At 49.2% G+C, this 24,610-nt stretch overlaps 8 protein-coding genes across 8 annotated transcripts; 4 read left to right on the top strand and 4 right to left on the bottom strand.

Annotated features, from left to right (window-relative positions):
- Positions 1–1,068: 1,068 nt before the first annotated feature.
- Positions 1,069–2,646, bottom strand: H6S33_000276 (uncharacterized protein; the record flags this gene model as incomplete). Its single annotated transcript, XM_044831635.1, has 2 exons — positions 1,069–2,398; positions 2,468–2,646. 2 exons carry the CDS (start codon positions 2,644–2,646, stop codon positions 1,069–1,071), a joined length of 1,509 nt encoding a protein of 502 aa, XP_044699835.1.
- A 1,906-nt stretch (positions 2,647–4,552) lies between these two features.
- H6S33_000275 (uncharacterized protein) lies at positions 4,553–5,591 on the bottom strand (the record flags this gene model as incomplete). Its single annotated transcript, XM_044831634.1, has 7 exons — positions 4,553–4,576; positions 4,661–4,689; positions 4,856–5,143; positions 5,214–5,220; positions 5,285–5,368; positions 5,425–5,463; positions 5,520–5,591. 7 exons carry the CDS (start codon positions 5,589–5,591, stop codon positions 4,553–4,555), a joined length of 543 nt encoding a protein of 180 aa, XP_044699834.1.
- A 463-nt stretch (positions 5,592–6,054) lies between these two features.
- Positions 6,055–8,613, top strand: H6S33_000274 (uncharacterized protein; the record flags this gene model as incomplete). Its single annotated transcript, XM_044831633.1, has 6 exons — positions 6,055–6,196; positions 6,248–6,326; positions 6,385–6,802; positions 6,859–7,347; positions 7,400–7,774; positions 7,822–8,613. 6 exons carry the CDS (start codon positions 6,055–6,057, stop codon positions 8,611–8,613), a joined length of 2,295 nt encoding a protein of 764 aa, XP_044699833.1.
- Positions 8,614–11,003: 2,390 nt separating this feature from the next.
- Positions 11,004–12,318, bottom strand: H6S33_000273 (uncharacterized protein; the record flags this gene model as incomplete). The annotated part of the gene is made up of 3 exons (XM_044831632.1): positions 11,004–11,041; positions 11,099–12,114; positions 12,170–12,318. 3 exons carry the CDS (start codon positions 12,316–12,318, stop codon positions 11,004–11,006), a joined length of 1,203 nt encoding a protein of 400 aa, XP_044699832.1.
- Positions 12,319–13,560: 1,242 nt separating this feature from the next.
- Positions 13,561–16,159, top strand: H6S33_000272 (uncharacterized protein; the record flags this gene model as incomplete). Its single annotated transcript, XM_044831631.1, has 5 exons — positions 13,561–13,629; positions 13,732–13,832; positions 13,894–14,225; positions 14,280–14,969; positions 15,021–16,159. 5 exons carry the CDS (start codon positions 13,561–13,563, stop codon positions 16,157–16,159), a joined length of 2,331 nt encoding a protein of 776 aa, XP_044699831.1.
- A 1,635-nt stretch (positions 16,160–17,794) lies between these two features.
- On the top strand, positions 17,795–19,271 carry H6S33_000271 (uncharacterized protein; the record flags this gene model as incomplete). Its single annotated transcript, XM_044831630.1, has 5 exons — positions 17,795–17,962; positions 18,125–18,212; positions 18,272–18,493; positions 18,559–18,983; positions 19,053–19,271. 5 exons carry the CDS (start codon positions 17,795–17,797, stop codon positions 19,269–19,271), a joined length of 1,122 nt encoding a protein of 373 aa, XP_044699830.1.
- A 553-nt stretch (positions 19,272–19,824) lies between these two features.
- Positions 19,825–20,915, top strand: H6S33_000270 (uncharacterized protein; the record flags this gene model as incomplete). The annotated part of the gene is made up of 4 exons (XM_044831629.1): positions 19,825–20,011; positions 20,076–20,443; positions 20,522–20,632; positions 20,700–20,915. 4 exons carry the CDS (start codon positions 19,825–19,827, stop codon positions 20,913–20,915), a joined length of 882 nt encoding a protein of 293 aa, XP_044699829.1.
- A 734-nt stretch (positions 20,916–21,649) lies between these two features.
- Positions 21,650–24,354, bottom strand: H6S33_000269 (uncharacterized protein; the record flags this gene model as incomplete). Its single annotated transcript, XM_044831627.1, has 3 exons — positions 21,650–24,024; positions 24,101–24,253; positions 24,315–24,354. 3 exons carry the CDS (start codon positions 24,352–24,354, stop codon positions 21,650–21,652), a joined length of 2,568 nt encoding a protein of 855 aa, XP_044699828.1.
- Between the last annotated feature and the right edge of the window lie 256 nt (positions 24,355–24,610).

Genomic DNA, 24,610 nt, shown 5'->3' with positions numbered 1-24,610 from the left:
TCCGGAAACGCTGTGAAATTGCGAGTACCCGAAAATACAACTCTAACGCGTGGGTGTATTATTCACTGATAGGGCCAATAGAAGTTGCACAGTAAGTGTCCAGTGCGGGTACCTACACAATTCCTGGCCCCTGGAATAGGTATGTAAGCTACTTTCGTACCTACATGATCCTTTCCATAAATCCATCTGGTAAAACGAGTTGTGATAGGATAGGCATCACAAAAGGCAAGTTATCCTCCATTGCTTTTGTTAAAACGGGCTTTTGTATGGGCGTGTAACCGGAACGAATCGGTGCAGCAGGCACTAGTATGAAGTAACCTCACAGGTTTAATAGGTTAATCACACAAAACTTACTTTTAATAGGCTCAGCTGCTTCTGTACTCTAGTCATATCAGACACTTGTGTACAAAATTGTGGGTGTAAGTAAGACAGATATAGGAAGCTGCAAAACCTTTGACAATCTGATCAACACTTGTCGTGCCCGAGTTTATAAACTATTAGATAGTAAGAAATGGACTTTTATACCAAAAATATGTCTCCCATGCATCATTTCTAACTCTTTTAAATGTAGGCCCGCCCTATTGCTGTTAACACCTTTACAAGTATCGTGTTGTTGAGTCTCTCTACCTGGGCCAGCACTTCAAGCTCTGATACCCGCTGGAGATACCAGATACAATGTATCGATATCAGAAAGTTGTAGGGCAGAAGCTGAGCTTTCTAAGTAAACAAAAACCGTAGATAACCATCAACCCTTAATGGACTTATGGGTAGTGGGAGCGGTCAATTTCGTTGAGCTGGATAGCTGACTATTGGCATTTCAACGCCGAGGCGAGAGGTCTTTTCAGCATAAAGGGTCTTGGGCCATCTGATACTCAAGTTTTATCACAAAATCAAATTTTCAAAAAAAAAAAATATTATAGGTTTAACGACATATTCCATTCAGATATCAAAACCATCCCTACAAGCAACCGCAAACATAACGTCGTAACAATACATAACACCCATAAAAAGACACCCTAAACTAGCAAAAAACACAAACCGAAAAAACGAGACAAAAAAACTAACCACCTACAACCTCGCACTCACACTCTCGACCTTGCCAGCATCCGGCACATTCATCTCCGTCGCTGTTCTAATTTTCTCGCCTAGGTCCTTGTTCACCTTATCGAACATGCCATACGTCTTCTCCCTAACCTCCTTCCGTGCCGCACACAGATGCACGGACACGTTGTGGACGAAGTTTTTCTGCGCCCCCTCTGTACGGCCAAGGACGTTCCACAGGTCGTTCGCCTGCTCATAATCACCGTCGTTGACACGGAAGGCAAAGTTTGTCGCAGTGCCTACCCACTTCTCGTGCGCCTCATGGGGGACTACCTTTGCGTAGGTGATTGGCCGGAATGATGACTGGTAGTTCGGGTTCGCGCCGTAGTTCTCAATTGCCATTAGGCCATCACGCTGGAACGGGTTGAAGGCGTGCAGCGGGCGGTTGGCGGGGATCTGCTGGTAGTTGACCCCGAGACGGTGGCGGTGGGTGTCGGGGTATGAGAATAGGCGGGACTGGAGCACAGGGTCTGCGGATGGCTCGACGCCGGGCACCAGGTGGGAGGGTGAGAAGGCAGCTTGCTCAATCTCGGCGAAGTAGTTCTCAGGATTGCGGTTCAGGGTGAACTTTCCGAAGCGGCGGAGTGGGTACTCGCGTTGTGACCAGGTCTTGGTCAGATCAAAGATGCTGTACTTGAACTTCTCGGCCTGCTCGGGGGTCATGACTTGGACGTAGACGGTCCATGATGGGAAGTCGCCGTTTGCAATTGCCTCGAAAAGGTCCTGCGTGTGGTGATCAGGGTTGGCAGAAGCCATCTCGTTCGCCTGGTCGTTTGTAAAGGTCTTATTCCCCTGGTCGCTCTTGAGATGGATCTGGACGTAGTGGTAAGTCCCGTCCGGCTTCGTGAACTTGTAGGTATGCCCCGAGTATCCGTTCATATGTCTGTAAGAGTACGGCGTTCCACGGTCCGAGAACAAGTGCATAACCTGATGGATCGACTCCTGGTTGTTTGAGAGATAATCCCAGAACATACTCGCATCCTTCAGATTGGTCTGTGGGTGCCGCTTCTGTGTATGAATGAAGACAGGGAACTTCGCAGGGTCCCGTAGGAAGAAGATTGGCGTGTTGTTAAACACCCAGTCGTAATTTCCCTCTTCCGTATAGAACTTTACAGAGAAGCCACGAGGATCACGCGCAGAGTCCGCAGAACCCTTCTCGCCACCGACGGTGGAGAAGCGAGCAAGAGCTTTGGTCTTCTTGCCGACTTTGTTGAACATATCTGCTGAAGTAAGGTCCGTGATATCATCTGTCACTTCGAACTCGCCATAGGCGCCGGCTCCTTTGGCGTGGACGACTCTGTGGGAACAATGTCAGTGGGCTGAGCTTTGGGAGGGAATATACAAAGATAGCTGGCTGAAGACATACCTTTCTGGAATTCGTTCACGATCAAAGTGGGCTAATAGATCGATCAAGTGGAAGTCCTGAAGCAATAGAGGTCCGTTCTCGCCAACACGTTGTGACGCCTGCGGGTTCATGACAGGGCATCCATTGCTGGTTGTGTAGACTGGACAATCTTTGAAATCCTCGTCCTTGTAGTGGCCCATTGCTGCTGGATTGTTATCAGAGGTTGGTATTAGTATAAAGAAGATAATTCAATATCTAGTTTGTATAAAGTATAGAATTACGTTGAGAAGTAATGGAGCTGAGGTTGTGGGTAAGTAGGGGCGTATATATACCGTTGGGGTTTGGGGGGAAGCTTCGGACAGCTGCATGCCAAGGGCCAGAGACACAGACCGCCCTCAGTCGAGGTACATGCATCACATAACACTCCTCAACAGCTTACAGGAGATGGCGAGTCTAGAATTAACACGCTGAGAACACCAGCTACGCACTACTCACTACTTACCTCTCGAAGACGCCGGAATCAACTCCGACTCAGTCATCGAAGCTTAGCCAAGCTCCGTGATCCATCAACCACCCGAATTCCGCCCAATATCACGGGTGGGAGGGGATGTAAAGTACTCTGCAGTCCGTACAACATGTATTATCGTGTACCTATCCTCCCCCGTCCTGTCCTTCCTGCTTTACGGCTAGTCCGGCCAATGGGGATTTTTCCATTGATGATATCATGCCCCTGTGCCACCCAAGACCAGGCTAGAACCGGTAAAGTGCCATGTGGAGACGTTTCTTCCCCCACATTCCGCTAGTCCCAATTCAACATAGTGGCAGAAACATCGGGCGGCCACGAGCGGTAGCGGTCGCCGCCCGCCGCCGCTTTCTGTTCATGAGGCTTCTCTCTTCTTTGTCTTTGTCAACATACAATGGAAATGCTTACGGATGTAGCCGGTATCTGTGAGTGTAAGGTTTTTGTAAGAATTAGAACCCTGTGTTTTGCACTTGTTTTGCTCAGGGCATCGAGGGAGGATGGATGATGGATGTTCCAGACCTCCAGCAAACACTAAGCAGGGACTGATTGAAGGGTTGCACGGGTATGACGCGTGAGATGATGGACACCCCACCCTTTCCTCCCCTCCACTTCGCTACCTGAGGCTCCTCCCACCTAGCCGGATTCCGAGTTCATCCTTGGCTCAGCGGCGGGATTACAAAGGCAATGATTTATAGAACATGATTAGATACCTACTTATATCAGCAAGAGGGTCCAGGACCATGACTACATTAGTTGGTTGATTCTCGGGAAACAGGAGAATTCCAAATTCCACAGCAGAAACCTCGAATTCTCAAGCCCTCGGTCGAAAAACCACCGACCTGCAAGGCGCCAATGTTCCCCTGCGGCTAAACTTGGAGGTTGAGTACGTACGTGCTCTACATCGATATCTGCCACGGCAGATACTCTAAATGTGTTTACACTGCATGCATGAAGCTTTATATGGGGGTGAGCGGCTGCTCCCCGCACTTGGATCCGCGCTGCCGGGAGTATATCGGGTAGATAAAGTAGGCCGGTAGTGATGGGTAAAGAAGGATGGGGGCCAGAAAGGTGTCACAAACGGCTGGGATGGGGATTACTGATGGGTTCGTATCTTTGGGCATATATCTTGATTTAATTAGGAGAATCAGTACTAGTAATCCAAGTGCCTCTTCAAACCCAGACGCGAATTGTTGGACCGTAAATTGATTTAGGGGTACAAGAACAATGCTTAGTAGATTTCCTCATCAATAAAATGGTATTCATTACCGCACATCACATATCTATAAGTAGTAGAAGACCTACACCACACGACATTACACCCATCCAGCATCTTTCTCCCGAAGGATTGATACACAAACAAGCTACCTCAATAAAGAAAACAGCATGAAGAGAAAATAAAAAAAAAAAAAAAAAAGAGAAAAAAACACGCAACCAGCAATTAATCAAACAGTCGCCCATATCATGAAACAACCCACCCGTCCAGCACTCTAACTAAACAACCAAACCCTCTCAACATTGAAATAGGGGGGGATATGTCTTGTTACTATATACGTTTCCGTTTTCTAAAACTGGTGATGGTGCGTTTATTGGTTCTCTTGGACGGTAGTCTACAACAACAAACAATAACAATGTCAGCGAGTCTGCACGATCTCAGAGTGCCAGAGCAAGGGGGGGGGGGGGGATAAACGCACCACAAGCCAATCCATGCCGTCGTTCACACCTGTAATAATCCCGGGAGGACGCGTCAGCAAATCTCACTCTTAAGTAGCATGAAGCTTGTCTGTCTTCTTCTTCGCCAATATATCACCACAGCAAGCCCCTCCATCTCCACCACAACCCCGCGCGCGCCAAACACATTTCAGATAACAAAAAAAAGTCTTGCTTACCATCACCCGTAACAGCACTACACCCAAAAATGCTCCAATTCCTCTCCTTCAAGCTTGGAAGCTTCAACGCCTCACTGATCTCGGCTGCACCCAGGACGCCGGGCTGATCCTGCTTGTTTGCAAACACGAGCAGACTTGCGTCGCGCAGCTCGTCCTCGTTAAGCATTGCTGCTAGCTCCTCGGCGGCGGTCTCAAGACGGGTGTGGTCTGTGGCGTCAACGACGAAGACGACAGCCGCCGTGTTGGCGTAGTAGCAGCGCCAGTAGGGTCGAATCGAGGTTTGGCCACCTATGAAGAGGGGGTGTTAGTTCTCACGTTGTATCTTCATGATTACTGGTGGAATGAGCCCGTCTCGTACCAAGATCCTGTGGTATTTGTTAGCTTTGTCAGGACATGGCTGAACGGGATATGCGGATATAGCAAACATACCCAGACATTGAAATTCAGGTTTTTGTATGTGACGCTCTCGACGTTGAAACCGATTGTAGGGACCGTAGTCACCACTTCACCAATCTGGCAGCACCCTGTTAGATGAAGCTCCCCTCCTCCCCCCACTCCGATCGCCATACCTTCAGCCGGTAGAGTAATGTAGTTTTTCCAGCGTTGTCCTGAGACCGCCCGTTAGCAAAAAGTACTCCCAGTATTCCTTGGTGGAGCTACACACAAGTCCCAATATCAATATCCGGACCTCCTTCTTCGACCATAACCGCGAAAACATGCTCTGGAAAGCTCCCATGATGGCGCGTGAATGAGATGAAAGGCTGTGAGTAACTTTTAGGTGGTTTGTATGTAGAGTATAGCTTTAGGAAGCGAATATGTAGTATGCAAACAGTACGAGGAGGGTACTGCTCTGGTTTGTATGTCTGTAGAAATTCTATTTGGCTCGTGCTGGACGGTCAGGAGAAAAAAAAGAGTGCAACAAACCCCCGGGGATGCAGAGCTGCCAGCTTGCTTAGGAGAAACGTGTAAAACTCCCCCTTACTAAGCCCCGCCCGAACCGAGAAATGAGCCTCCCGCCAAGCAAAAGCAACACAACGCGAGAGCCACTCGCTCTTACTTGCTGTGCCGAGAAGGGATTCGGGAATTGCTCCCCCAAATCTCCCAAACAACAAACAACCCCAACTCCGCCTACCACTGACGTTGGGCCCCCATACACCACCCATTGAATACCCCCATAACCACGATATAGACGAAGAAGAATGTCGAGGGCTCCATCGCCTTCAATGGACATCAATGTCCCAATAGCAGCTGCAACATCGTCCATGGCCCCACTGCTGCAGCCCGCAAAACCAAAGATGCCACCGCCAAAGAAGTCGGGAAGGGCGCTCATGCGCGAGGAGGGTACGTTTTATTATCACGAAGCTGCAGGATGTTTCTAACGGCGCATGCAAGGTCTCGAGCGGACTGACAATAACCTCCGAACCCACTCATGGCCCATGACCCCCATGATCAACCAGAAGAACTACTACACGTCCGTTCTCCCCCGCCTGCCCACCCTATCCCGCTAACACAGCAGCAAAAAAAACTAGTGAATATCTCAAGCGCGATGACCAGATCATGGTATTCCGCCAGCAGCAAGAGGAGGCTGTCCGCGCGCAGGCATTGCTGGCTGAGAAGGAGCGACAAGCTGCGGCTGCGGCTGCCGTAGACCCGAATGCGATGGATATCGACAGCCAAGCTGTTGTCGACGATGCAGCTGCCAATGTGGCCGCGGAGGAGCAGGAGGAGGCTACGCTCGGGAGTAAGGTCATTGTGATCCACCCAGGATCGCAGAACCTAAGGATTGGCCTGGCGAACGATGCGTTGCCGAAGAGCTTGCCGAATGTAATTGCGAGGCGCGCAAATAAGGCGGAGTATGAGGAGGAAGAGAGGAGCCCCAAGAGGACGAAGGTTGTGGACGATGATGGAGACGAGGTCGAATCGGACGATGCAATGTTTGGAGAAGAGGTTTGTGCTGGTTATTTGCGAATGAACGGATGGGATTCGGTTGCTGACGGGAGTAGTTTGAAACGGAGTTTAATAAGATGTCGAATGAGCTTAAAGTCCGCATGCGACATAATAAACGCCGTATTCTACCAAACTCTAGAGATCTCGTTCTTTCGTACAATCGTCGTACTCCCCCGGAAATAATCAAAGAGCATAACGATCCATACCGTGTTGACTGGACGGAGATGACCAAAAAGAGTGAATATTTTGTCGGCCATGAAGCTCTGAGGATTCCAGACAATTCAAACCCTCGGTACAGGTTATTCTGGCCAATCAGGTACGGAACTTTCAATGAGCGCGATTACAAGTCCAAAAGACGGGTCCTCGAAGATGTATCTACAATTATTGAAGATGCGATCATGAAAGAGCTCAAGCTCGAAAAGAAAGATCTCAAGACGTATTCTTGCGTACTGGTAGTTCCGGATCTGTATGAAAAGAATTATGTCACGGAAATGCTAGATTTGCTGTTGAAGGAATTCTGGTTCTCGCAAGTTTGCATCATACAGGTATTATCACTCGTCTCAAGGGTTAGGGTTAATAGTGACTAATATGCACTAGGAATCATTGGCCGCCTCTTTTGGCGCTGGCTACTCACAAGCCTGTATCGTGGATATTGGCGCGCAGAAAACCTCAATCTGCTGTGTTGAAGAAGGGATGTGCGTGCAAGAATCACGATTGAACCTGAAATATGGTGGTCAGGACGTAACAGAAGCATTGCTGCAGATGATGTTATCGAACAACTTCCCGTACCAAGAGATAAATCTATGGCATCGATATGATTATCTTTTGGCTGAGGAGCTGAAAATAAAATACTCCACGCTCAATGACTCGGATATCAGCGTGCAGGCGCATGACTTCCATTTGCGAACGCCCGACAACGATACTAAAAAATATTCGTTCAAGACATACGATGAAGTTATGCTAGCTCCACTGGTATGTCTCACTTACATCTAACTAGACCACTACTAATATCTTACTAGACCCACTACAATCCCACACTCCTCGACCACTCCGAAAAGCTCCGCGGCCGCCGTTCTCTCTGGGAGCGCTCATACGACCTCTATGACGGCCACCCCAACGACCCAGGCTCAACAGCCCAATTCCAACTCTTCCAATCGCTCGCCCCACGCCCCCCCACCCCCGAACCCTCCTTCAATCCCTCCCTCACAACTCCCGCACGCCCAGCTCAACCCGGCTTCCCCAGCACATTCGGCATGCACCTCAACACCACTGACACCCCCCGCTCCTCCGCCGCCGGCTCCCCCGTCCCCGAAGGTACGCCCAACGCCGCCGGCTCCGTAACACCTCTCCAACCCGGCATGCTCATCTTCAACAGCGGCGGCGGCGGTTCCGTCGGCGCCCCCAACAACGGCAGTGGCCGCTCGGCCCTCGAGCTCGCTGAGGAGCGCGACAAGATCGTCCCGGTGATGCCGCTCGACCGCGCTATTGTTGAGTCGATCGCGCATGCCGCTAAGGGCGAGGAGAAGAAGATTCGTGACTTCTTGTCCGGGATTATGGTGGTTGGCGGCGGTGGTCTGGTCTCGGGCTTCAATCACATGCTTGAAGAGAAGGTGAGGGCGCTGAAGCCCAGTAAGGATTATCAGATTATTATTGGAGTGCCGCCGAGAGAGCTAGATCCGCAGGTGATTGTGTGGAAGGGGGCAAGCGTGTTTGGGAAGTTGAGGGGCACAAATGATAGTTGGATTAGGCAGAATGAATATGATATGCTAGGGGCGAGGCTGCTCACGTACAAGTGTTTGTGGACTTTTTAGTGGCTTTTTCTTGTTCTTTTCTTTCTTTCTTGGGTTTTGAAGAGATGGTAATGAGATTTATGCGGATGGGAGTAATAGCGTACATGTAGTTAGATTAGCCGTGGATGCTGGGGATTGAATTATCTATTATACAAAGATTAGGAGTGTGTGAGAGTCGAGATAATATTGAGATTATTGCAGTCCGTACCCAAAGATGTATCGTGTTTTCTTACCAGGGAGTAAATATCTACATAAGTTGCACCCAGGGTGTTGGAAAGTGATGTATATTTTGGCCTGACAACGCCCAATTACCCAAAATATCACAATGCAACACGCTCCATAAATTCCAATTTCGGGTGCGGGGTGTCTCTGCAGTGTCTAAGAATATATTTGGTGGTATTTTAATGTAAAATAACCAAGCTTTCCAGGTAAGAAGTTGCTATTAGATAGCTAAACATGTAAAGAACTCAGATATTCATGACTGACCCCTTTTTTTTATCCCCCCATTAAGAAAAGAATCTGCACACTTGAATTGACCTCAAGATAGACTTATGTGAAGATTAATTCTCTCATCGTTAATTGAGATATCACCAAATGTGCATCATTTTCCGACACCGTGGGTACATGATAAAAACCCATAATACAAATGAGCTTTAAATTTATCATTCCTTATGGGATTAGTTCCTCTAACCCCAATCCTTCTAGCTTCCTTGTAGATATGGTAGAAAATGGCAGAGCGTTTGGTCAGCTTCCTCCATGATCCAAACATTGAAAATCAATACATATCTGAATTCAAGAAAAAAGCTTCTGAACTCAGCTAATCACATTTAAATCGCACGTTACATACTCGGTATATCCATACACCTACAGGATACTCCTACCCAACTGCCAGCGGATAAACTTAGCTGAACACCCAGCTCAACGAAATCCACATGAAAATATTCATAGATCATAAGTTATCACTCGCTAAGCTCTATATAGGCCGGGTAACCTAAACCTCTCACAACTTTCCCGGCAAATCAAGTCGGCATTAGACCACCCTAGCAAGCCTGGAGGGACCGAAAAATTTGTTTACCTCAAACGAAAGAGCCCGTGTATGAACGCAAGAGCTCTACCACCATCCACAAGGCCTTGTTACCACCATCTAGTCGGCTCACCCGGGGAACAAAAGACAGCTCTTCCGGCCATGGGGATACGTAACGGTTTCCCCAAGAAACAGATATATTGGCGCACACCATGCATTGCAGAGTGTAGATAAGCACTTGAAGATGGTTACAAGTATGTTCATATTTTCTGCGGTGTCATGCATCATACCACATGGAGCGGGGAAAGACTGCCTTCTGGATAGTCCAGCCGGATTCACTCGACCTCCGCATATAAACCCATACTGGCCGGGATATGTACGGTAGTGTAATGAAGCCAGGGTAATTGGTGTAGATCCTTGATCGATCTCCAAGGAAGGTTTATCTAAACCTTGTATCCCTTCATTAAACCTCGGCTGCGAAGACTAGGCCATAGAGTAGTTTCTACAAGCGTCAGAAAGAAGCCCCGATTATTGGACCTTTGTTGTTCATGGCCTATCACTCATATGAGTGATTCGGTGTGACTATATGTTTTTTGTAAAACATGTAACTGCAGCTTAAACATGACATCGTGGCCGAGTGGTTAAGGCGACAGATTAGAAATCTGTTTCGTTCGCGAGCGTAGGTTCAAATCCTGCCGATGTCGAAACAACTTCATATTTTTTCCTTTTATCGATCCTGATATTGCGACCGGTCGGGGAGTGAAGCTATTCGTTTTTACTCACGCCGTGGACGAGCCTCGAAGCAAACACTAGTAGGAAATACGCACTGACTGGGCTCAACGATCACTAAAAACAATTCCACTGCATTGCGGATTTATCTAACTTTCGAAGGAGGATTCCTCATCTGATTATTGGTATTGTATTGATACTGTATTCCATTCAAGAACATCGACAATTCGGTAACACTTGGTTCTAACTAATGTTAGTTATGCCAATTAGGTCGGCCCATTGTCTATTCACGAATAGACAGTTCTCATTGCCGAAAATCCACTGTTCCAATTGGAGAATCACGAAGGGAGCCATCCGTTCGCGAGACGGACGTCATCAACCTGGTCATGACAGATCACAAATTGTCACTCGTCTCTTTCACTCGAACGTTTCGTTTTCATTATCTAGGACATATTTCAGGGCAGAAAGCTAAAGCGTCTACACGAAATAGCAAGCATACATCAAGACGTAGGTAGATATTGTTAAAGGTGGAAAAGAAATTCTATGCGCGCTCGTAAACAGATCATGTAAAACAAAGCATATTTCACAGATGGTATCATTTTATATGCCAATGCAAATCGCTCGCTCATAAATACATCACACATGTCTATAAGTGTAGCTAATACTCCATCGTCTTCTTGATGCTGTCGAAAACCCCTTTTGAAACACATTGTCAGTAAACTATCTCACAGGTCTTTCGAAAGGGAAACTCACTTGCGACATCAGGAACCATGAAATTCTCGAAAACTAGGGGCATGTGCACATCCCACCCAGTGACTCTTTGAACTGGAGCCTCTAGCCTCAAGAAACTTCTCTCTTGTACCTCTGATGCTATACTCTCCCCTACACCCCCAGTCCTACTCGCCTCATGAACAACAATGCACCTGCCCGTCTTATCAACACTCTCCTTGATAGTCTGCTTGTCCCAAGGCCTGATGGTCCTTAGATCGATGACCTCTACGCTAACCCCCAACCTTTCCTTCGCGGCTTTTGCGGCAAGTTCGCACACATACATCATAGTTCCCCATGAAATGAGTGTAATCTGACTGCCCTTCTGGACAATCTCGGCCTTGCCAATTGGAAGCTCGTATTCTCCAACTGGCACCTCTTCGACTGCGGCACGGTAGAGGATCTTCGGCTCCATAAAAACAACTGGATCAGGACCACGAGCAGCTGCTATCAGGAGTCCCTTGGCTTGTATCGGGCCGCGTGGGATGACTACTTTAAGACCTTGTGTTCCCATGAAAAACCCTTCTGGGGACTGAGAGTGATAAAGTGCGCCATGCCCAACCGCACCTGTAGGCATGCGAACGACAAAGTGACCGCTATTGAAAGATTCCGCTCCGCCGCTGCGGTACCGGAGCTTAGAAGCTTCGTTGTGTAGCTGGTCGAAACTGGGGAACAGGTAATCGGCAAATTGGATTTCTGGAAGAGCAGTATGACCTTGTGTGGCCATGCCAACAGCAAAACCGATAATTCCTTGCTCGGTCAGAGGTGTGTTGAAGACTCTCTCGCCGCCAAAACGCTCGGAGAGGCCCATGGTGCATCGGAATACACCGCCGAAAGCTACGTCCTCACCGAATATACAGGCTTTCTCATCGGTTTCTAGGATGGTTGCAAGAGCATCGTTTATTGCTTGGAACAGGTTCATACGCTTCGTTTTAGAAGTTGTGCTTAGTGTAGATGGAAGCTCGGGATTGGAGAAAGCAGCTTTCGAATTGAGTGCAAGACTACAGATGATATGTTAAATAGGAATAAAAACTAGAGAGAAGCTTAGGCTCATACTAAGAAGATTCTGCAAAATCAATTGGAATATTTAGCTTCCGTTTCTCGAGATTTCCCTGAGCATGATTGCGTCTAGACGAGGTAGAAAATGGAACTGTAGCTCTAAATGCAGGACGCAGAAATCTTAAAGGAACTACTGATCTCATCATGATGAATTACAAGCAAATGCCGGGATGCTTTGGGGGTATAGTGCTGGAATTCAGGGGATGTTAAGAGTTGGGGTTTATGGCTCTTGCAGCTTCTTGGATCGAGTTCGTGACCTTTCCCCGGATTTCAGCTCGCCTATCGTCGGCTGACAACGGCGAGATGCTTGGCATGATCTGCAAGTAACCTTTTACTTTAGCCACGCACCGAAGCCACCGAGAGAGCCTCGGGCCCGTGAAGTGAACCGCCACATGCTTAAGTTAAGGGCAACAGCTAGGATTAGCTGAGTTGGTTAGGGACCTTAGGGTCAGTTAGGGAATGGCAACAGCGGTTCAGGGGTCTCCCAATAACCGCCCTGGCCAGCGCCTCCCTGGTAAAACTATCACCCAAACAAGATTAGCCCTAATCATTCTGAATCAACGGCTGCAAGGTACCGAGCATTGGCGATAGGCCGTGCGACGTGCAACGAGGAGAGCGTGGGAATGTTAAGCCCTGCTTCTAGTTTGCCTCAGATTGTCTCTTTCCTCCTTCGTGTACCAAGATCAGGTTATGTTTGCTTTTTCAATGATTCAATTGTTTTCAGGTGATTCTTCAAGGCTTCCAGTTCACCATGAGGAATAAGGAATGGCCACATCCCAGGGGTTCTCTTTAGACCAATCAAACTGGGAACCAATCTAAATAGAGAGGCATCGTTCCCTCCATCTACTATAAATTACATTCAAATTTGAGTGACCCACTAATATCGTGGTTGGAAGGTGAAGCACACTGCTGTTTGATCAACAGGTGTCTACCCCAGTGACCCCTACAGGCCTTCAGCCTGCCTCAGCATCTCGTTCAATTGGCTGTCACCCCCTCCCAGTACTTGGCTCCTGTCGCGCACGGTATTTACTTTGTAGCTGCACATTTCCTCAAAGAGTCGTCATCCTCTCGTTTACTCCTCAGCGGGTCTTGAAACCACAAGTTATCCAGATGAGCGCGAAAACGTCCGAGTATCCCAAAATATACTCTAGCGGATTCTTGCAAAAAGCACTTCTTCCCCCATTCCTTTCTTCATCATTCTGTTGATATTTCGCTGCCGTCACGATATCTGCCGGGTGCAGCACGACTTCACACATAACCAAGCCGGCTGGATCTGGCACCCTCGAAAGCAACACTCAGGCACAGGAGGCCTGCTGGGGAATTTCGATTACTTTCAACAATCTTTTGACTAAGCATTTCTTTTGTGGCTTTCTTTTGTTTTCTGAGCGATGGGGTGGCTTTCGGGATATAAGAAGAGGAAGACTGAATTGGCACCAGAGCATAAGTTTGAATACATCGTGCGTTTTCCGCTTTACTTTTGCAACGCATTGCGTCCTCCTCCTAAGTCAATGTTTCGCTTGCGCCGCATTGGGAGCTAACCAAAATTTCGACAACTAAAGAACCTTAAAGATTTCCAGGATAAGTCGTTTGTCAACGTCACAGCTTACATCTGGATTTATTTGAGTATCTTGATCTCGCTCGCATGTGTGGCCGCTGATACGTGAGTGTGTCTCTTCGTATTTTATATATACCTCTCTTTTCTAAATTCTGAGAAACAATAGTTATACGGCCATTACTCTCCTCGTGTATAACAGATGGTCTAGTCAAATCCAACCAGTCATTCCTTTTGAGACAGCAAAAATCGTCTTCGCCATTTGTATACTTATCTCCTACCTTCTAATTATTTACGACTGGTTTTTTGCGATCAAGGTCATCAGAAGAGGCGGTGTGGCAGATGCTTACATGAATGTTATCGCGCTGCGTTGGAACAGCGTCTGGGGTGGAAAGGGAGGCGATGATTCTGGCTGGAAAAGATTCCTTGTATTTGCTCGATTGACGGAGCAAAGAGGAAAAGCAGACTATGTTGCTCTGTTTACCTACTTTTCCTTCAAAGGTATGGAGGAATTGTTACCCAGCACAATCGACTATGCTAATCACAATATTGCAGGTTGGGTGGGGGTTGTCTTTGCTGAAGGCCCCAGAGTCGTCATAAATACATTCACTCTCGTCTCTGTCGTCTCTGCAGATCTCCTTCCAGAGAAAGAGACCGAGACTCTCTCAGCAATCTCCAAATTTTTCGAAAACATCGACCATCTCTGGAGCGAAAATAAGATTCAAGTCGTGGTCCTATGTTCGATGGCCTTCACTACAATTCTCTGGATTTTTGCAGTTCTACAGCTCCTCATTGCATGCATTCTCTTCATCACGTTTCTTTGGCACGTTATGAACGGCGACTCGCTCCGAAAATACTGCAAAGAACGTATTGATAAGCGAATGGGTGAGATTGTTCTTGCAAACCACAAGAAAGGGATCCAGAAGGAGAATAAGGAGAAATCTCAAGCTGGGATGCTACGTGCGCCGACGATTCCAGCTGCGGCAATGATGGAAAAGCCATCATATGCATCTTCAATAATTAGTTCGAATATCTCAGCAGGAGCGAGGATGCAGCAGCCATCTCGGCAACCAACGCTGCCTAGTATTGCAGATATGGAGAGTAGAGGAGGGACGCCGAAGCCGCTGCAGCGTGTGCAGACTTCGTCTTCTGTCGCTAGCTCTGGCCGTCCGATGGGCAGAAGCCAGACGATGATGTCTGGTTCATCCTACGAAGCATCTGCTCCATTGATTTCGTCACAAGCAGGTATGGGATACGGGGGACAGGGATTTCGAAGAGGAAGTAACGAGAGTACAGAGTACGCGGAAAGGCAGCAGCAGGTTCAACGACAATGGGGTTCTCCACCGCCTATGCCTGCCCCTCCTTCTACATACGGATACGCGGGCAACGGCGGGGGAAGAAGCGAGGGCAGCAGAACTCCTGCGCCAACATATGCTGGAAGCATCGTTGGCAGTAGAACTCCTGCGCCGGCATATGCTGGAAGCAGCAGTGGTAGGAGTGAGGGGAGAAGAACCCCAGCTCAAAGAAACGGGCCAGGCTTCCAAACTCAGGACTACCACTCGCCGTCATCGCAGAGTGGAAGAGGCCCATTTGTTGCAGATAGATTAAACAGGCAACAAATGCAAGATGGATATTCCGATGGATCATCCATGTCTGGGCAAGCCCGGTACCAGGGACAGGGTGGGCAATATCCACAGAGACCACCGCCAAGTAGATCGGGATCAGGTAGATCAGGTTATGCACCAGGACAAGGGAGATTCCCGATTGCAGTGATGTCCAGAGAGCAGCAGCAGCATTCAGCGCAGAATAGGTTCCCAATCGCACTTCCGAGAGAGCAACCGCAATACTATAGTGAATCTCCAATCGAAATGGTACAGTCGCCTCAGGAATACTACCCAACACGCCAACAGACTCCTACAACACAGCAAAACCCATTGCAACTGCCTCCAGACCCACAGCCATATACATACGAATATTTCCCACCAAATCGCCAACAACAGCAACAACAGCAACAACAGCAACAACAGCAGGAGCAAAGTTACCAGCAGCAAAGTTACCAGCAGCAAGCGCAATCGCGTCCTCAATTACCTCGATTAGATACCCAAACTCCCAGCCCAGTAAACGCTGGTGGGTACAAACGACCAACATATACTCCTGCCTCAGCTGTTGCAAACACTCCTTCATCAGCTGCTAGAAATGCTCCTGGTCAGAACTTTGATGAACTACCATCAAGTCACTTTTCTGGTAGAGAAGATCCCATACAGGTACGAAGTACCACGACACCTCCAGTCGCTAGGGAATTCCAACAGCCACAGAGGAGTGCAACGGCAAGACCAGATATTGGGATGCAAGGTGCGAATGAATATGGTCGGTTTCAACCGCCAGCAAGGAGTGCAACAACGAGGCCAGAGGATTTTATTAGGAGGAATATCTGAGAGACGTAGCTGATAGCGGGGTTATGGATACTAGGTGTGCGCAACTGAATTTGTCTGTTTTAGAGCAGGCTTTGAGACGACTTGTAGATTATAGTGTTGAGACGGCCGATTAATTATCTCTTTCATTATTTTTTTCATATTTCGAGAAACTGTCCCCTTATGTGATGGATAGTGTATATACTTTTTTTCTCCCTTAATGACAAGATAGATTTCCATCGAATATCTATACGTTTTTTTCGACCCAGGTAGCTTAGTTGGCAGCTATGTGATATATTAATGGTGTTTGGTGACTGGGTAATGAAGCCGCAGACCAGGCTTTGATCACCCTATTCCGAGAACAGAGTAAAAAAATAACCAACAAGGTTTCAGTCGCATCACTGATTATCACTCGTACAGAACTCGAACATGCCCGGGTCTATTTGACGAATTTTGGTTTCGACGAATAGACTCAGGATATCCAACAGGCCATAGCTCTGATTATTCAATGTAATAGGTTCTGTGAATGAGTTGAGTTATTTAATATGAGCGTCTCCAAGACGGCGCTCTACAAACGGGTAGGCACCGCATTTCTCCCACTCTGTCCGTCAGGTGGATTCCGTGAGATTGACGAATCTTTTGGTGAATTGTGTGCCGTCCAAGAGAGAACTTTGAATCTGAGAGCCTATAGTTACGCTGTCTCTTAAGGCAGCTATCGACCTATATCGACCATACAGGCACCTTTCCTGCTCGCATACAACATAGGTGCCGTTTTGATCTATATTGACTTCGAAGTCATGAAACTAGATGAGCTGAAGATGCAGAAAGGCATCAACTCCTCTTGTTCTTCCCCTCCTTGATTACCAAGGATAATTTGAAGAATCATGCTCAATATAAGTAAAGGAGAAAGAGATGCCCGTAGACAAATAGTCGACTGACTATCAAGACTATCTCGCTGCCGTCGTAGTGGAAGCATGTAGTTAGACCTAGGCCTAGAGAATGCCATCAATTGTCGCTGAGTGCAATAAGGCTCATGTCATGTTATTTTGAGGCCTGAGAAGGCTCACAGCCGGAAGGTTGTAGTAGGATGATGTCAGACACTTCTTGTCCTCGTTTTGCCATGGTATTGATGAATCCGAGTGCCGCGGGGGCGGAGATGTGGGATGCCCAGGCAGGCGGTCCTTTCGTGGCATTCAGAGCGCCCTGATGCGTATGAGGATTGGTGTGATGAATTTTCTTTCGCTGTAGATGTTAGTGGAGGTTGACGGTTGACCAAATTTCAGAGAGACCTTTTTGGCTAACGTTCAGTTTTTACGCTAGCTTGGCAATATATCTGGGGACTAAGACCTGATCTGGAGTTACAGACTAGTCGTACGGAATTTATGTATGTAAAAATATAAGACCCAGTGTGACACACATGGCCTTTACCCTCGGTTACTACTTGGAGTCACAAACCATCACTCGATACAATCTGGCCTGCTTTTTTTTTTAATTCATTAATTAATCTGGCCTACTTGAATAATGGCTTAACTGACAAGTGGCAATATACATGTAGCTTGTTGCAAACTAAGCTCATATTCCTCAATTGCAACTTCGATCACGATTTAGAGTCTTGCTCTAGGTAAATTTCAAAACCACTAGAACTATTTAACTCAAATCATGCCGCGGCAGAATCCCTTCTCGTTTGATCCAACAACTGTTAAAAGACTTCAAAAGCTTCTTGAGAAAGATTCCCGCGAACATAATGAAAAGGTTGCAGCAAACGCCGATCCGCTAGTCGATGGGGTGGAGCCTAACGTCCTTCCTCTCGACGATGTTATGACAAATGTAACTCATACTCATATCTCCTCTCCCCGTAACCCCGATTATAGATTTCTATCCATCACATTGATGATTGATTGCAAAATAGAGCTACATGGCGCCATGAACTTGGTATAAGGTGCTACTGGAATTAAACGCTCAAGCAATGCTGACAAAGTTGCTCTCTAGATCGGTAAATGGGATTTACCGGCCTTCGCCGTCGACAGAATGGCCGATTTTGTGAATTATTACGCTGAGTTCCAGGATAGAATCCGCGGTAAGAATCCGTATATCTGTGTGATTAATCACAGACTCGGCTGATGTATTACTTTGCAGAGATGACACGTGGAAATATCGTTGTCTGGTTACCCCAGTACGGGAGATCATTTAACGAGAAGTCTTGGGTGACAAGACCGACTCAAATAGCGCGGTTTATTGGTGGTGAAGAATTATTGAATGATACTGCTTGCGTGACTGTCGATGGCAAGCTTTGGGATTGCAATAGGGTTCTAGTGAAGTCCTGCACTCTGTGCTTTGTGTCTTCAAGTACTCGTGAAGGTTTGATCCCGTTTTCAGAAACTAAAACTCGACGCCGGCTTATCAATATCCAATAAATCATTTAGGAAAAGAGGTGATAGCACACTCCTCAATGCATCTTCTTGGCCAGATTTTGGAGCTCAGATTTAACTGTCTTCTTTTCGGGTGGAAGATTGATGAATATGGACAGTTTTACCATGATATTGCCCATAGTAAAACGGTGAATGGGCGATATATCGCTGTCGATGTCACCAAAGAAGATTTAACCACTCTACAGACCATTGCGGAAATGGTGATTAGCAAGAACTTCAGATTCGAACGTGTTACCGTAAAAAAGGCCGATCTCGCGAAAACGTTCAAATACAGCGAATACAGAGTGGATCAGATTGAAAACATTCCAGATGATACCTATGGTGCGGTTTACAGATGCGGTGTTTTTATTGATCTAGATCTGAGCGGCGTGCCACACGTTAGAGAGTCCAGTATGCTTAAGGAGTTTGAGGTCATAACGGTATAGATAAACATGTTATCTGATCACACTATGAGCTAGTTTTATGCTAATCGGACAACTTTAATTAAGGATGTTCCACTGAAGCCTCGACGAATAGTAGGAGGGACTGTAACGCGCGTCTTCGGCAGGTCTAGACCTGTGGAGAAGAAAAGGTACTTAGGCTCTACAGACCATACAGACGAGGAAACGGACTCGGGCTCTACAGACCATGCAGACGATGAAAGTTGTGCAGGTGTAGCTATAGAGGATGAAGTCTGCAATACGGACGATACGATAATACTGTCATGATATATTAGAAAGCAGTGGCAGCATGTCAATGCGCTCCGGGTATACACGTTCAAACCAGGGATATCCAAGACCTGTGTCACCAAATCTGTATTGTTTCTTATGAGTAGTTTTAACACAACAGCTATCGATGCCATAGCTGTCAATATTATTTTTTGACCTTTACAGAGGTTTCAATTTCCTTTGGGAGAACTGCGATTCGTAAATATTGTGTATGAGCCACCGTGATTGAGAACCAGCATGTACTGTATACATGTAATATGGGTGTCGATCTAGCAAAAGGTACCTGTGTGGCAACGCAACAAGGCCTCATCAGTTCGATACCGCACTCTACAGGCTCCAATTGATGGAACCAATGACCGAAAAATTAATTCTGGGCTCTTGCCAAGGTTCTCTGAGCTTTAGGAAAATTTGGAGCTTATCGGTTGTGTGGTTCTTCGGAATAAGGATTTGGCTGTATTACCGTTTGCTCTTGATAACCCATTCTTTGAGCAGTGCATACTAGTTAGTATGTAGACTACTAGTGCCAGGCGTTTACTATTGTTGATCCCTGCCAATGACGGAATGCACCACTTCGGAGAACAGTGGCCCGCCTGAAGGAGTCATTGCAGGCTTTCAGACACCTGGTGGGGTAGCTATCAACCGTAGCTGGCTTCTGATGAAGTACTTAACAGCCAAAACCACCATCCCAATTCCACGATCCCCCACAGCCCCGAATAAAATAAATCTACTTCATTTCACCAGTAAGTAATATCTACCCCGTTCACTCCTCCTCGCCTACTAATTACAATAAATTCCCCCCGCCAGTGGCCCCCACCCTCGTCACCCTCGTCCGCCACGGCCAAGCCGCCCACAACGTCGACTTCCAGCACCACCTCCACGACACCTACCTCACGCCCCTAGGCGAATCCCAATGCCAATCCCTCCCGTCGCGATTTCCAGCCGAGCCCCCAGTCACGCTGCTGGTGTCCTCGCCGCTCAAGCGCACGCTGCAGACCACGCTGATCGGGTTTGCGCCGCAGGTGCAGAGCGGAGTCAAGATTGAGGTGGTGCCCGAATTTCAAGAGGCCTCGGCGCTGCCGTGTGACACCGGGAGTCCGAGGGAGGTGTTGGAGAAGGAGGAGGCATTTAAAGGCTTGGATTTTAGTAGGTTGGGGGATGATTGGGATTCGAAGGTATGTTGTGTGGTTTCTCTGTCTAAGGGCGTGGTGTAGTGGTGTGTGGTGCTGATGTGGGTGCGGGTGGGGGTGTAGAAAGGCAAGTGGGCGCCGGAGCCGGAACCTTTGAGGGCGCGGGCGAAGGAGGCGAGGAACTACTTGAAATCTCTGGATACGAGCCATGTCGTTGCTGTTCTACACGGCGCTGTAAGTCCTGCCTTCCCATTCCTCTTTTCCCTCCCTCTAGCTTTTTCTAATAAAATGGGCTGAGTAGTTCCTGCACTACCTGACCGAGGACTGGGCCGGCGACGGATCGTTCCCCGGTACGGGATGGAGCAATACCGAGTTCCGCTCGTACACGTTCAAGGACGAGGAGGGCGACAATGCGACACTGGTAGAGACCAAGGAGTCGCATGAGAGGAGGACGGAGCATCCGTTGGGTAATACGGAGATGAAGGAGTTTGAGGAGGTGGGGGGGAAGAAGAATTGATGATATCAATGATTGAATCGCGGGTTTTTTTTCTTTCAATAGTTACGTACTTACTAGCTAGCTACATTTGTACTGCAAGTAACTCGAATAGACTAGATGGCCGGTCATACAAGGTGCCGAATTGCGTTTTGAAATTAGTGTCAGTAGGCGGGAGGGTGTGTGGTCAAGACAAATCACTAAATAAGGGAATTTCAACGTCTTGTGTGACCGCCGCCTAGTATTCGGGTAGTGTATGTTCATGTTGGTACTACAGAATCTCAGGAAGAACAAATTTAACTGGACTGGGATACCAAATACTACAGGACTGAAGCTTCTGTTACTGAAGGGCACAGGTTTAGGTGTCTAGGATATACATGTACATCCCAAACCCCCACAAGTGACACTTCTGCAGATTATATAAAAGCCTGTAGTAATAAAGTTTATATTCTACTAGCAGCTAGTACTGCGTTCTACTAACTACGTGTTAGTCCTTTTGTAATTCCTTCGTTCCAGTCATAGTCATACAATTTAAGCTCTCCTCCCCCCACCTCCAACAACGTCGAAATGTATTAAACCCGCGCGTCTAAGAGCATCCGCCCAACCAACTAAAAGCCCAGCGCACAATCATGATATAAAAAACTGATATAAAAAAAAAGACGAAACCAAACCCCCCCCCCCCCCCCCCATCCCAAGTAAAAAAAGTCAAAGTCAAATAACAACCATCAAAGAAAAGAAACAAAAAAAGAAAACACCCTCTATTTCAGCAAATCCCTCTGCTCCTTCTTCTTCTTCTCGTTCTCCCTCTGCATCTTCTTGAAAAAGCTATGGCTCTGCTTCGGCATCTGCATCTTCTTATTATACTCGACATACGCCATCCCATCACCCCCAGACACGCCTGCCAGCCGCCCCATACTGCGCTTATACTTCGCGCCGCGCCGCTTCATGTTCGCATTATACGACAGATTCTTCGCGCCATCAAAGTCATCCCCCTCCTCCTGCCCCGCATCACTATTCTGCAGCATCACCTCCGCCAGCAGCTCCTTCCGCTCCGCCAGCGTCGAGTACGCCAACCCGGGCAGATTCTCGATCCCGCTCAAGTGCGTGATGACCTTGAACGCGTACCCCTGGTCCACGAGGAACGCCTGGCGCTTCGACGAGTAGAACATCTCCTGCGTGTCCTTGCTGACGAGCGAGTAGAAGAACGCGTTGAAGCCCTCGTCGTTTCTGCGCTTCGCCCGCAGGATGCGTCCCAGCCGCTGCGCCTCCTGCCGGCGCGAGCCGTAGTGCGACGAGATCTGGATGAGGCATGTTGCCTCGGGGAGGTCGAGCGAGGTGTCGCCGATCTTGGAGAGGAAGATTGTGTTGACCTTGTCGTTGAGCTGGAAGTTCTCGAGGATCTTGAGGCGCTCGGATTGCGGGGTTTCGCCGTAGATGAAGGCCTTCTGCAGCTTCAGGGCGTAGGCTTTGAGCGCGTAGACGTTGTCGGAGAAGACGATGATCTTGTCGCCGCGCTTCTCGTGGTAGTCGATTAGGAACTGGGCGGCCTGGAACTTGCGCGGGTTCATGATGTAGTGCAGCACCTTCTTGCGCTGGTCCGGCTCGCGCAGGTATTCGCTGTAGAACTCGGGCGTCATGGGGCACCAGACCTCGGCGCACTGCACCTTGGCGATGTGGCCCTGGTCCGCGAGCTCCATCCAGTTGGCCTCGTAGAGCTTGGGGCCGATGAGGAAGTTGAGATCGGTGATCTTGTCGTCCTCACGCAGGAGGGTGGCGGTGAGGCCGAGCTTGGAGTGCGTGGCGATGGAGGTGACGACCTGGCGGAAGATGGAGGCGGGCACGACGTGCACCTCGTCGAGGATGAGCAGCCCCCACTCGCGCGACTGCAGGAAGTCCATCATCTTCTTTGAGTCGTGCGAGCGGTTGCGGCCGTTGGTGACCATGGAGTAGGTGCTGACGATGATGCCGGCGTCGCCGCGGAACTTGTCCTTGTTGTCGGAGGTGAAGATTGCAATCTGCTCGGGGTTGATGTTGGACCACTTGATGAACTCCTGGCGCCATTGCACCACGCTCATGGACGAGGTGGCCAGCACCACGACCGACTTCTTGATGGTGCAGGCGGCCGTGATGCCGACGAGCGTCTTGCCGGCGCCGCACGGGAGCACGATGATGCCGCTCTTGGCGCGCCCGTTGCCAAACATCTTGGAGAGCGACTTCTCCTGGTAGGACCGGATCTGCGCCTGCGGCTTGAGGTCGATGTCGAGGTTGGAGTTCTTGCGGTCGTTGCGGAAGTCGTACTCCTCGAGTACGGGGTAGCCCAGGTCCAGACACTGCTTCTGCACCTTCTCCACCTCGCCCGACGGGATCTCAAAGCTGTGCACCGCGTCCTCGTCCTCGTCCTCGTCGTCCTGGTCGTTATCCCCCAGCCCCGTCACAGACGCAAACACATCCTCCGCGGCCGCCGTCGCCGCCGCCTTCTCAGCGGCCGCCGCAGCGCCGCCCAGCTGCGCGGTCCCCGCCGCGTTCTTGGTCCCGGGAATAACCAGCGCGCCCATCTTCGGCGCAGACTCCTTGATGACGCCCGAGCCGGCGTCGCCGCCCTGGATGCGCGCGGGCCCAATGATCGGGTCCTGCAGCAGCCGCTGCAGCATCGCCGGATCATTCGACTCGACAAAGTAGCGGTTGTCCTTCAGCACCAGCTTCACCTTCCCGTACGAGCCCGTGCAGTTGGTGATGAACTGGATGATCTTCTCCGGGACCGGGATCTTGCTGAACCGGTCGATGACGGAGATGATGTCGCGGGGGTCCAGCCCGACCGAGACGGCGGCGTACAGCGAGTGCGGCGTGAGCTTGTACTCGTGCAGGAACGTCGGCCGGCTCATGGGCTCGGCGATGGTCGTGAGGAAGTCCTGCGCTTTTGCGGCCAGCGGTGAGAAGGACTCGAGCACGATGATGCCGTTCTCGGGGTTGATCCAGAGCGGGCGCGAGGCGTGGTCGGGCTTCATGTGCAGGTAGGCGAAGTCGTGCTTGTTGAAGAGGTGGGAGACCGAGTCGCGGGTGCGGACCGCGGGTGCGGCCGTCACGACGGGGGAGTCGAGCGTGAAGCGGTTCACGACGGCGCTGACGGTGGCCTCTGTGGTGGTGCTGTGTGGTTAGCTACAGACAGGCACGGGGAAGAAGGAAGGACTGTGGGGGAGTAGGAGACGCACTGTCGAGCGCTTTCTTCGTCCGCACGGCACCCTCGGGAGGGGCAAGGTCTTCAATCTCGCTGGCAGAGTCCGTGGAATAGTCGTCGGAGCTGTCATCGTCGACGGGGGCGGCGGGCTTGGTGCGTTTTGAGCTTGCGGTGGCGGCAGAGGGCCCTGGGGGTGTGTGTTAACTAGCTGCTATTTGGTCAGGGCCAGAAAGCAAGAGATCAACTACCTGCAAATCCGGCAATGGCACCTTTACGCTTGGGAGGCATTGTGACAGCGGTGGTGGTTTATTGAGAGGTGGGAGGCGGGTGGTGGAGGGGGGAGAGTGTGAATAGTTGATGGTTGTGAAGGTTCAGAGCTCTTGAACTGGGACGTGTCTTGGCGCCAAGCCTTTGAGGCTCGCGGGCGTGCGGAATATCAATCATTTCCAGCGGTGACTCAAGCTGCGGACGAGTGAGAAGTTCTGACGGGGCTGTGATGTGAAGCAGAATTCTGAAAATGACTCCTGAGCTGGGCGTCCTGGAT

Source organism: Morchella sextelata (assembly GCF_020137385.1).
Source record: "Morchella sextelata strain SCLS chromosome Unknown scls_1, whole genome shotgun sequence".
NCBI lineage: Eukaryota > Fungi > Ascomycota > Pezizomycetes > Pezizales > Morchellaceae > Morchella > Morchella sextelata.
This window is presented reverse-complemented; position numbering and strand designations above follow the sequence as displayed.